General features: G+C 39.6%; 1 protein-coding gene across 2 annotated transcripts in view; it reads left to right on the plus strand.

Moving 5' to 3' along the window:
- LOC137627835 (uncharacterized) overlaps positions 1-12698 on the plus strand; it is a 102028-nt gene that overhangs the window by 71752 nt on the left and 17578 nt on the right. Inside the window, exon 9 of one of the 2 annotated variants that reach the window (XM_068359239.1) lies at positions 6818-7369. The exons of the other annotated variant lie outside the window; for it this stretch is intronic. Coding sequence (XP_068215340.1) covers positions 6818-7174 — 357 coding nt within the window. The 3' untranslated portion in view covers positions 7175-7369. Of the gene's footprint in view, positions 1-6817; positions 7370-12698 lie in introns of those variants that run through there. 2 annotated transcript variants of the gene reach the window in all.

Here is a 12698-nt window from a genome sequence, read left to right on the forward strand (position 1 = left end):
AACTTACCTTTTGATTGAGACGATGTCCGATAGCGAAGTCGCGGCAGAGGAGGATGGCATAAGGCAGAAAACGTAACAAGTGACAGACTACGTACAGTAATTTACACACTTAACACATTAATACTTAAACTTTTCGAAATAAAAAAATGGAAGAAATAATTAACACTTAACATTACGTATGGAAAACTATAAAATGAAAGAAAAAATTACTTTAACACTTAACGGTAACATAAAACTTTAAATTGAATTTTTTTTTTGTTGCTTTTTCATAACTTTACGTTTTTCTTATTTTCTAAATCTCTTCTACTTCTTCATCACTTTCTTTTTTCTGTATCTTTTCTTTACTTTCACCTTCTAATTCTTCATCCCTTCCTCTTTTCTGTTTCTTTTCTTCACTTTCACCTTCGTCTTGGCCTACTAATACCGCTGGCCTCTTTAATAAGAAACTATCCATTGAAGCTTGTTTCGGCCTACTTTTCAACACATTTCTAAAATGCGTTAGGCAAACGTAATATAATACACTACATAACAAGTGACAGACTACTACAGTAATTTACACACTTAACACATTAACACTTAAACTTTACGAAATAAAAAAATGGAAGAAATAATTAACACTTAACATTACGTATGGAAAACTATAAAATGAAAGAAAAAATTACTTTAACACTTAACGGTAACATAAAACTTAAAATTGAATTTTTTTTTTGCTTTTTTATAACTTTACGTTTTTCTTATTTTCTAAATCTCTTCTACTTCTTCATCACTTTCTTTTTTCTGTTTCTTTTCCTTACTTTCACCTTCTAATTCTTCATCCCTTCCTCTGTTCTGTTTCTTTTCTTCACTTTCACCTTCGTCTTGGCCTACTAATACCGCTGGCCTCTTTAATAAGAAACTATCCATTGAAGCTTGTTTCTGCCTACTTTTCAACACATTTCTAAAATGTGTTAGGCAAACGTAATATAATACACTACGTAACGTTATATACAGTCTATGTATAGTAAACACTAATACAGTACAGTGCACAGTAACGAATGTTTATTAACGATAACACGTGGCGTACGAATGTACTGTATATTAACACTAAGTCAAACAAGCGAAAGCACACAATGTCTGTTAACGATACCGCGGTCGGAACGAAAAGAGAGAGAGAGAGATGAACGCCAGTGCGTAGGCAAGCTGGGATAGTTGCCGACCAATAGGAAAGCAGGATCTTATGGCGTCAGCTAGCGTCTGAGTAGAGAGATAACCAATGGGTGAGCGGGAGGCTGTAAGTGAGTCTACCCAAGCTCAAAGTCAGGCGGCGCGCGCTTTTTAAAATTACTCTCGGCGAAGAGTTGGGATCTCGTAAGGTTTTCGTATCCTGAAATTTTATCCGTATCCTGGGGCATAAAAATCTTCGAATCACTTTTCGCATCCTGAATTTTTCGTAAGCAGAAACTTTCGTATCCAGAGGTATCACTGTATATATATTATATATGTATATATATTATATATGTATATATATATATATATATATATATATATATATATATATATATATATATATATATATATATATATATATATATATATATATATATATATATATATATATATATATATATATATGTATGTATATATATATACAGGTATATATATATATATATATATATATATATATATATATATATATATATATATATATATATATATAGTGATACCTCGGTAGTCGAACGACTCTATACTCGAACAATTCGGAGTTCGACCAAAATTTTCGAGAAATTTTTGCTGCGGTGCTCGACCAAAAATTCGGTACTCGACCAGCCGAACACGTGACGACCGCATGGGCTTTGTGATGATCGCGCCATCTCTCGGCCACTCTCGCTTGTTCGGGAAGCATCAGTTCTCTCGAGAGCGTCACTCAGACAACGCGCGATCAGCATTCGTTGTGATTTAGTGATTTTCAGTGCTTTTAATTGCTTTTTTAGCTTTCATAATGAGTCCCAAGAAAGTAATGAGTGTTAAGGGGAAGGAGAAGAGGAAAACAGTGCGAACAACGATCGAGTTGAAGAAGGAAATTATAGCGAAATATGAGAATGGTGTACGAGTGTCCGATTTAGCGGTAGAATACGGAATGGCGAAGTCGACCATTTCTACGTTTTTAAAGCATAAAGAAATGATTAAGAAGGCGAATGTTGCAACGGGAGTTACGGCGGTAACTAAGCAAAGGCCACAAGTGATTGAGGAGATGGAAAAGTTGCTTTTAATATTTATTAAAGAAAAACAGTTGGCCGGGGAAAGTGTTAGTGAAGCGTTCATTTGTGAAAAAGCGTTGCATATCTATGAAGAATTAGTGAAGAAAAGTCCGAGTACCAGTGAAAGTGATTCATTTACATTTAAAGCGAGCAGGGGTTGGTTTGAAAAGTTTCGTAATAGAACAGGTATTCGTAATAGAACAGGTATTCATCATTTTCGAAGAATACTGCAGAGGAGGAAGAAACAATTAACAATAGACCAGTTTTTCACAAAAGAAAAGAAAGCTGCTACATCAAAGCCTGTTTCTCCTCCAAAGAAGAGACAAAGAAGAGAAGAAACCCCTGAAATAGATCTGCCCACCCTTTCATTGGAGAGAGAAACAACTCCTGAAGGAGAACTACCCCGCCACATCATGGAAGGGGACTCTCCTTCCAAGCAGTAACCTCCCCCTTCCATCCTCTCCACATCCATCCCTGTATGCCATCGAACCGCTGCTCAAAGGTATGTTCACTACAGTACAGAAAATGGTTTAAAATTGTTTTATTTTAGTACAGTAAATGGTTTAAAATTGTTTTATAGGATTTTCTGACCAATTTCATACACATTTAGATAATTATTGTTGTTTAGGTACACGTTTTATTAATATTTTGGGCCTGTTCGAGTGCTTGGGAACGGAATAGAATATATACCATTATTTCTTATGGGGAAAAAAAATTCGGTACTCGAACAAATCGGAGGTCGAACACGGATCTCGAACGGATTATGGTCGAGTACCGAGGTATCACTGTATATATATATATATATATATATATATATATATATTTATATATATATATATATATATAAATATATATATATATATATATATATATATATATATATATATATATATACAGTATATATATAAAACACACACACACGTTAGAATACCCTCTACGTTTGTTTACTCTCGTATTCAATTCACTCTTTTTCTGGCACTTAGTGTTATTCCCATCATTATTCTTTCCATAGCTCTTTGAGTTGTAACTAGATTATGTTCTAAGGCTTTAGCAAGGCTCCAGTTTCTGGTACATAAAGCTTTGTCAAGACAAGCGGACCTAATCGGCGGGGAGGCCCGTTAACCTGCAATTTTGACGGGCAAACGATCAAACGATCAAACTATCAACAGGCTCGTCAAGCGAAATCACCAAGGTGGTGCCCAGTAGCTGAAGCTTCAACCCTGCCAGACCCAACTTCGCAAGTTAATGTCGTGAGCTCACAGCAATCTTCCCTCGCACAATCCATATCACTGTAACACTATAAACATTATTTTTACAATGTCACACCAGGAGAATTCTAGCAAGCAATCTGTCATTTACTGGCCTAAAACACTGACAAGCAGGGTGATTGATCTTTATCGTGAAAATCCATGTTTATGGAATGCGAAGCTGAAATGCTATGAATAGAAACAAGCACATAACAGCACTAAAGGCAATTGCTACAGAGATTAGAGAGCATGGTACTTCCGTTACGACTGATGATATGAAAAAGAAAATAGACACGTTACGTAACCAGTTTCATCGTGAATCAAAGAAAATTAAACAATCTCAAAAGTCAGGAGCTGGTAGTGAGGAGATGTGTGTCCCAAAATTATGGTGTTTTGATGACCTGAAGTTCCTCTATGTTAGTGATAATCCAAGACCTTCATTGTTAAATTTGGATATTAGCCACAACATCGAGGATGGTGAGGATACGTCTGTTGAGATATCTGATAGTGAGGTAACGTAATGTATATTTTTCTCCAATAAAAGATAAGAAAAATGATAGAGTATCTCTCCCGATTATAGATAGAATCTCTCTCTCTCACTCTCTCTCTCTCTCTCTCTCTCTCTCTCTCTCTCTCTCTCTCTCTCTCTCTCTCTCTCTCTCTTTCTTGATTAGTTAACTCCATGGTCATTGATTTACGATAGGATAATTTAGCAATTAAGTAATTAGGGCCGCCCAGCCTCGGTGAATTTGATATGGCACACGACTTTACTGTCTCTGTGAGAAAGAGAGAGGGGGTTTGGAGGGCCGCATAGGTCTTCCTGCATTGCAGCCTTAGCTTTGCTTCTCCAGGTTTTATGTGGGTGGAGAGGGAGCTCATTGTAATGATCATAGAGTAATTCCTATGTTCGATTTATAGGCCTTGTCCTCTTCACTTGCTCCTGCCACTCATTGGCGACCTTTAAACTTTTATGGCTGATATGGTTACCAGTTGTTTATATAATATAGTTCGTAAAAAGTCACACCTAATATAGGTTATGTATAGTCTGTAAATGTTATGTTTATTGCAAACTACCATTGCATCTTACACAAACTATTATTCAAGCAACGGTATATGTGCTGTTATGACCCCTTAAGTCTATTTCCATTTTACCTCTCTGAAGGCGAGTATGGATTCATACAATTTCATTTCCTGGTTTTAAGGTCAAACATGAATTAGGTAACATTTGAGATGCTTTGGTATTAGGATTACTATAACACAGGCTTGAAATAACGCACTTTGGATGATGGATGAATATAATTTACACTATTTGCATTTGAAATAAACAACAATACTGTTTATATGATGGTAGTAGGTTGGTTAGGGCACCAGCCACCCGTTGAGATACTACCGCTAGAGAGTTATGGGGTCTTTTGACTGGCCAGACAGTACTACATTGGATCCTCCTCTCTGGTTACGGTTCAATTTCCCTTTGCCTACATACACACTGAATAGTCTGGCATATTCTTTACATATTCTCCTCTATCCTCATACACCTGACAACACAGATTACCAAACAATTCTTCATCACCCAAGGGGTTACTGCATTGTAATTGTTCAGTGCCACTTTCCTCTTGGTAAGGGTAGAAGAGACTCTTTAGCTATGGTAAGCAGCTCTTCTAGGAGAAGGACACTCCAAAATCAAACCACTGTTCTCTAGTCTTGGGTAGTGCCATAGCCTCTGTACCATGGCCTTTCACTGTCTTGGGTTAGAGTTCTCTTGCTTTAGGGTACACTCGAGCACACTCTCCTATCTTATTTCTCTTCCTCTTGTTTTGTTAAAGTTTTTATAGTTTATATAGGAGATATTTATTGTTGTTACTCTTCTTAGAATATTTTATTTTCCTTTTTTCCTTTCCGCACTGAGCTATTTTCCCTGTTGGAGCCCCTGGGCTTATAGCATACTGCTTTTCCAACTAGGGTTGTAGTTTAGTAAGTAATAATAATAATAATAATAATATGTGTGGAATAAGTGTACATACTTAAACAAATTGTTATACAAATGGTATGAAACTCAATCAATGACCATTAACATATTAACATTTTGTAGGTTTAGAAATTATTGAAAGGAAACTCATAAACAAACTGCTATACCAAAATATAACTAGGGACAAAGTAGAAAACATAACATAAAACTCATTTAAAGAAATAAATCAAAGTGAAACTTAAAAGTATGAAATATATATTTTTAACAAGAAAAAATATGTACAGAATTGTCCAAGCAACCCAAGGAAATCATAAGGCAGGCCCGTAACACTGCATAAAGTCTATAGTATTATAATAATATATACATTTCTCGAATAAGTATTACCATTTATCTGTTACTGTCCATGCAAATCTGATAAGGAAGAAGTAAAAATGCTTAATGGTTTTGTAGAATTTTGTACTGCCATGACACAGTACCTTCATTATTGAAGTACTCCATAAAGCCCCGCTACTTGTATTTCGTCCTCTTCTTTGTTATGCCGAAAGGTCTGGAGTTTCATGCCAAGTACCAGGAACCACTGTACATCTTGCAACATCCTCGGAATCCAAAGACCCTTCAGGCATATATTGCGTGACATGATCACGTCTGAGAAAGTTATGCAAGGCAGTACATGCTAAAACTACCTTTTCAATCTTGCTTGGAGATAGGTTTATGGGTGACAGAAAAATCTTAAATCGGTTAGCTAAAATGCCAAAAGCATTCTCCACCGTGCGTCAAGCCCAAGATAGCCGATAAGAAAAAATGCATTCCTCATTACTTTGAGTCTGTTGAGAGAACGGTTTCAAAATGTGGCGCTGGGAGGGGAAAGCATCATCAGCCACAAACACGTATGGAAGCATCCTCTCAATTCCTTGGGGCTTTCTGTCACCAGGAAGACCTGCTGTTTCTGTGGCAATACGGCTGCTGTGAAGTGTATTATCCTGTACACCGCCATCTGACACCCGCCCATCGCACCCAATATCAACATACAGAAACTCACAATTGGCATCACATATGGCCATGAGAACTATACTATGGCTGCCTTTGTAAGTATAGTAGTAGGAGCCACTGTCAGGGGGAGACATTAAGATATTTTTCCCATCAATGGCTCCGACGCAGTTTGGGAAGTTCCACCGTGTTTTGGAAGCCATGGGCCACACGCATCCACTCGTCAGGAGTTGTAGGAGTCTGTCAAAAGTAAAACAAAAGCTATCATTATACTAGTAACAATTTGTTCTGCTTAAAAACTTATATTAGTTCCTCTTGATGTATGTGAATATGTAATTCAATGCCACATAACTATGTAACAACATGTCTTTTTATTCTAGATCTTTAATGATCCACTACTTTCTGTTCCTGATACTTCCAAGCTACCAGCTGTGACTTCTGCAATCCTAACTGGTCAACGTATGGCGTATGACCCGCTTGCTCCTGGACCTTTTCATGGAAGACAGGCAAAAAGACCAAAGATTTTCCATGAAACACAACTTCTGCAAGAGGCTTATAATGAACTTGAGTCATTGTCTCAAAGTGAAAATGGTTTCACTGCTTTCGGGACTGTTGTTGCAAATAATTTAAATGAAATGAATTGTGAAAACCAAATTTATGCTAAAAAATTGGTTCTCGATGTTATTTTTCTTGGTCGCCTTGGAAGGCTTTCGTCATCTACTAAGATCGTAGAATAATTGCACTGAATAATTGTTATAGAATTAGTGATAAATACGGTAAATGTCTACAAAACATACGTATTAATTGTGTATATTTATGAGGCCAGAAATTATCAAGTTATGGTGACAGTGATAATTGATTTTGTAATATTGTGTGAATGTGTATTACATGCAATGAAACATATGTATTATTTAATAAAATCTTACCAATCATATCAATATATTCTTGAACCAAAATATCCGTAACAGTTATGTTCTTATTAAAGGCTTTTCAGTCTTGCTAATTTACAATTACGTAATTTGTATAAATTACCTCAGGCGTTTCTAATAGCCCATACTTCACGGACATTGTTGGTAACTGCTGTTCAGGCCTCACAATAATACATGCTAGCCACTAACCTCTCAACTACCTACAGATCAGCAACCTTGGGATTGTCGCTTCAAAAAATTAATGTGGTGGCAATAAAATTTCAAACTCCACAGCCATCATTTGATATGTGTAATATCTGCTTTATCAATACTATAATGATGACAGGAATATTATTACGGATAGGCATTCAGGGTTTTCAGACTGCAGTTGACCAAGTGTCGTATAAACAAGTTATTGAAATCAGATTTGAAGCTTTGTTTCTTGGATATTTTTCCTGCCCTTCCCATCAAACATCATTGTACCCTCTTGATATAATTGACGTCAGAAACACTGATATGTGCGACTGATAAAGTTTTAAAATAATTATTATCTTTAATGTTTGGGGTTTCAGCCTTTATTTTACGAGTTGACTATAACTATTTAAGGGAGATTGATGAGTACACCACAACAAATGCTCCATTTGCTGTAGACCCCATTCTTATTGTGAAACAGTGCTAGGCTTTGAAGTGCACAATGCATAAAAATTATAAAGGGACATTGTAAGACTATTATATATATATATATATATATATATATATATATATATATATATATATATATATATATGTATCTGTATTATATACTGTATATATAATATTTGAGCTCAGGCTATGTCGTCCTGATGTAAGTTCCTTTAAAATAGCTTCCTACGGTATATTTAAACTACAGTGATATTCCCAGAGAATTTTACCTTAAGGTACCCAGAATTCTAACTTCTGGAGCGAATATCCCTAATTTACTCTTATAGGGATATCGCATTATATCAGAGGACGTATTCTGGACACGCCACATAGCTATCTTCACCCCGAATAGCGGTAACGCTTCGAGAGAGTAAAAATGGCAAGAAACGAAAGGGGAGCCGTTATTAAGGTACCTCTCCTCCCCGTTTCGAGTTTGTATATTACGTCATCAATGGCGCCATGGCGCCATGTTTATTCCTTATATCATAGCTCTATCGCTCGGTGATTCCCTTGTGATCTCTCGTTATCTTGGATATTAATCGTCATTATGATGATTTCTCCAGCCTCTTCTGCCTCTGGAAAGTTGAGTATTATCTTTATTTTGTTGTTTTGAATTAAAATCAAAAGTGATATTAACGTATACAAGAGCTGTTGCCTACCGGAGGCGTCATGGACGCTGTCGCTCGCTATGCACGAGTCATTTAGTTAGCCAGAGCGACTTTCCCCGGTCTTATGCTTTAATAAATTTAGCTATTTAGCCTTTCTACTGGGAATTCGTTATATTATGCCGATAGTATTTATCAGTTTCAGTGATTTGGGTAACCGATCCTCGCTTACGCTAGGCTTAGTAGCCTAGGCGTTTGCTTTTAGTACTTTCATGCATGATATAATAGATTCTCCTAGTGTGATAATTTTATTGAAGCCATAGGCAGTTATTTATACATGTAAGATAATTACCGAAATATTTTCCTCTTTCAAGATAGTATACGAGAGAGTTTCGGTGATTTAGGTAATAGATTCTCACAGCGCCTAGGCTAAGAGCCTAAGGGGCTTTAGTATACTTTCACATGCATCCCCGATTGTTTTTTCTCCTTGAGAGGTCTAAGATCAATCCCTTCTTCCCTCTGATTTAGCCTAGGCTTAACCATAGTCAGTTTTATCTAGATTGTATTTGGGTAAAACTAGGCTAGGGTGTTTCTGTCTTGTCCTGTAACCAGAGTGACTGGTTTTTTGGCTTAGAGCATCAGAGTATTCTGTCTGGGGTCTGTAGCTGCCTGACAAAGTGAATGAGATTCCTTTGCTAGGTTAGGCTGCAGACATGGGAAGCTAGACCTCCCTAGGCCACACCTGAAGGTTTCTGTACGAGATGATTCCTTCTGTCTGTGGCTTAGCAGACTAGTCCTGTGCTGTTTTTACCCTGGTTGGAGAATAGAATTCTCCATTGCCTGGGGAAATAACGGCAACAAACCCCGTTCTTATATTGCTGGAGGTGGCAAGGTGCTGCCAACCTCCTTGTTGTATTTGACTAACCTAGGCTAGGATGAGTTTTCTTAGCTCTGAGGATAGTCGTATACTAGAGCGGAGTTTGTTAGGTGAGGTAGGGTAGGCTTCAGGGCTAACCCTTCCTCATCTTATAGGACCCTCATCCCTCCCCTTCTGTCCTTTGGTGATGGCCTAGCCATCACAAAAACTTTGGCCATCGTTCTACATTCGACCTTAGTATAGGGTAGGTGGTAGGACTGGCTTACACTTCTGCCGGCCGCCAGAAGCCCCTCTTTCTCTTAAAGTGTTCTTCAGACCTCTCTTGGTCTACCATCCATGTCTGTTGGTAGAGTCCGGCAGGTTATGGAGGGATGGAAGCTTGAATGTCACATTCTCCCCTTCCATTTGTTCACTCATTCTGGATGGAAGGCAGTAAGGCAGTGCCGCCTTACAGCCCAGCATCCATACCTTTCCCTTATTAGTGTATCCATCGGGTCCCCATCTGCCAGCTTAGCGGCCGGCAGCCGGGTGGGTTGTAGATCTCTGGTTTATTAAAGTCGCCGGCCGGCATAGACTGCCATCAGCCGCGGCCGGCCGGCAACTGGCTGCACACCTAATACTCTGCCGGCCACTACGATTAGTGGCCGGCAGCCGGGGTGCAGTCGGCAGCCGGCTCATTACCCACTGCCGGCAGGCATAGATTGCAGCCCGGCACTTAGAGACCAGCGATCTGCCTCCCACTACTTTCAAAGGTAGTATACTTTTGAATTTTACGCAGGTACTTGCCGGCCAGCACTACAGTATATGATTATATAGTAGCCAGTATTTTTCAGTATAGTACATAGTGCAATAAGAAAACTACAGTATAGATTATACTGTAATACAAAATTTTTTCAACATACAATGTGTTGTCATGTACAGCCTATTGTGAGACCGTACAGTACTGTATAAAGAAAGTGAGTTTCTTTAATTATATTATAATTTCTAATATTAAAATTTTTGGAAACTGGTGTTGAGTTACACCTATATATCCTTAGAGGATAATTTCCAAAGGTTTTCTAGAATAAGAATTAACCATAGTTCTAATATTAAGGGAGGTCATACCAATTGGCTGGGCAGGAAATACATGTATGTCTTTCCTTTTTCCTTTCTAGCTCATCTATCCTAAGCTACATACAATAATATTAAGTTGTATACTAAATTTTGTGAAGTTTTTCACGGGATATTCATTGGAATCTCTTCTCTTTACAGGAGGACCAACCCAAGTGCGGGAGTATGTTTTGTAACGTCCGCAGTAAGAACTTCAGCGGGCATGAGCTGTGCAGGAAGCACGCTCGCTGCGCAGTCTCCAAAGGCGATCTCAAGTATTGGGACCCTCAGGTATGTGACATTTGTACTAACCTGATTACTGAGGCATTTGACTCTCCTAAGTCGGCGGAGTCAAGGGATGCAGCTGAGGAAAAGTTGCGTAATTGGGTCGGGTTTTCAGAAAAACACCACGGGGCCTTACCTTCCAAGTGAGAAGATGCGGGCCTATCTTTTCCCCTGGGCATCTACGGATGCAGTAATTCCTCAGCCTCATTCAGAGATCCCTATTGTTCAGATTCCGGTAGATTCGGAGGTCTCGGACGCGCTACAGGACATCCAACTAGACGATAGGATGTCAGAAGTGTCGGAGTACACTGAGAAGGACCTTCTCGCAGAAGGTCAGGAAGAGGAGCTGACCCAAGCTCTGAGACCGAGGAAGAAGAGGTTGACGAGGTGTTGGTCTCATCGGTTCTGCCCCCAGAACCAGTTCCCTCGACATCTTCTGCTATCCCAGAGGAACTGGGAAGGACTCTTTCTTCCATTGTTGAAATGATTCAACAAATGCAGAAGAAAAATGATGAGAAAGAAGCTGCGATGAAGTTGGAGATGTGTAGACTTGCAGCATCACGCAAGCCTCAGAAGAAGCTCAGCGTTAAGGACCTTCCTCTGTGTTCGGATGCAAACCCGTGGCGGTATCCTGAACACATGCCGATGACAATTGGGAAGATTGTCATCTCGGAGAAGCTGAGATCAGTCGCCATTGAAGAGTTGGAATTCTGGCCCAGCAAGGAGTCTTATCCGGAGTGCTATGTCCGTCTCAGGAAGGAACCAGCCCCACAGGAGGAAACGGAGCCAAAGGAGGTCATAGTCTTTGACCATGGTAAAGCACAGGCTTTACTTTCTAGCTCGATGAAAGAGAAGGGCTTCACCAACTCGAAGGTACCAGCATTGAGTAAGAAGCATCCCTCCTTTGTGGCTTCTCCAACCAGAGCCTTCCCCTTTATGGAGAAAGGGTATAAGGCAGCCTTAAAGGCAGTAGAGGCAGGGAAGCCTTGTCCCTCATTGGATGAGTGCAAGCCTTTATTCCTGACTTTACCTATGGACCAGAAAGACTGGAAGGACGTCCACCTTACCTTCCCAGTCGGGAAGTTGGAAGCAGATATTGCCGGAGGTCAGTTCGGTGAGGACCTTCCGAAGTTGTCTGAATTTCTCTTGCGTAGGGAGCAAGAGACTAAAGAAAGACTTGTTGCGTCCATGTCTCTACAGACTACTCTGGAGACGATGGCAAGTGACCCCAACAACCAAGAGATGTTTATGGTAGTGGCCAAAACCCATTTGGCCACTGTAACCAAGGATTTGTATAGTTTTATTAAAGCTAGGAGAGCTTGTAGAGAATTCGTGTTCGCCTCGGCTGCGGTGAGACACGAACCCAGAAAACTTATCTCATCCAGCATTTGGAGTAAAGACCTCTTCCTAAGCAAAGTGGTCAAAGAGGTAGTAGACAAGGCCGCCACGGAGAATAGGAACCTTCTCCAAAAGTGGGGCCTGTCTCTCAAGAGGAAGTCTTCCCGGATGAGGGTCCCCAACCTAAGAGGAAGACAAAGAAGCCTAGGCTACCCTCTCGGCCGGCCAAGCCTTACAGACAACAACAACAGCAACTTCCTATGACCGCAGTGCCCCAGATGGTGGCACAGCCTCTAACTACATACCAGTTGGTACCTCAGGCAGTAGCGACACAGTCGCCTGCCTTTAACCCAGCTTTCGAGAGTATGTCGCGGTCAAGGAGGCAAGCCCTCAGGTCCACAGCAAAAGTGAGATTCTCCCGGTAGGAGGGAGACTATTTTTTCTGGGATCGTTGGACCTTTGATCCCTGGGCCCACAG

The sequence above is a fragment of the Palaemon carinicauda genome, chromosome 35, assembly GCF_036898095.1.
Source record: "Palaemon carinicauda isolate YSFRI2023 chromosome 35, ASM3689809v2, whole genome shotgun sequence".
NCBI lineage: Eukaryota > Metazoa > Arthropoda > Malacostraca > Decapoda > Palaemonidae > Palaemon > Palaemon carinicauda.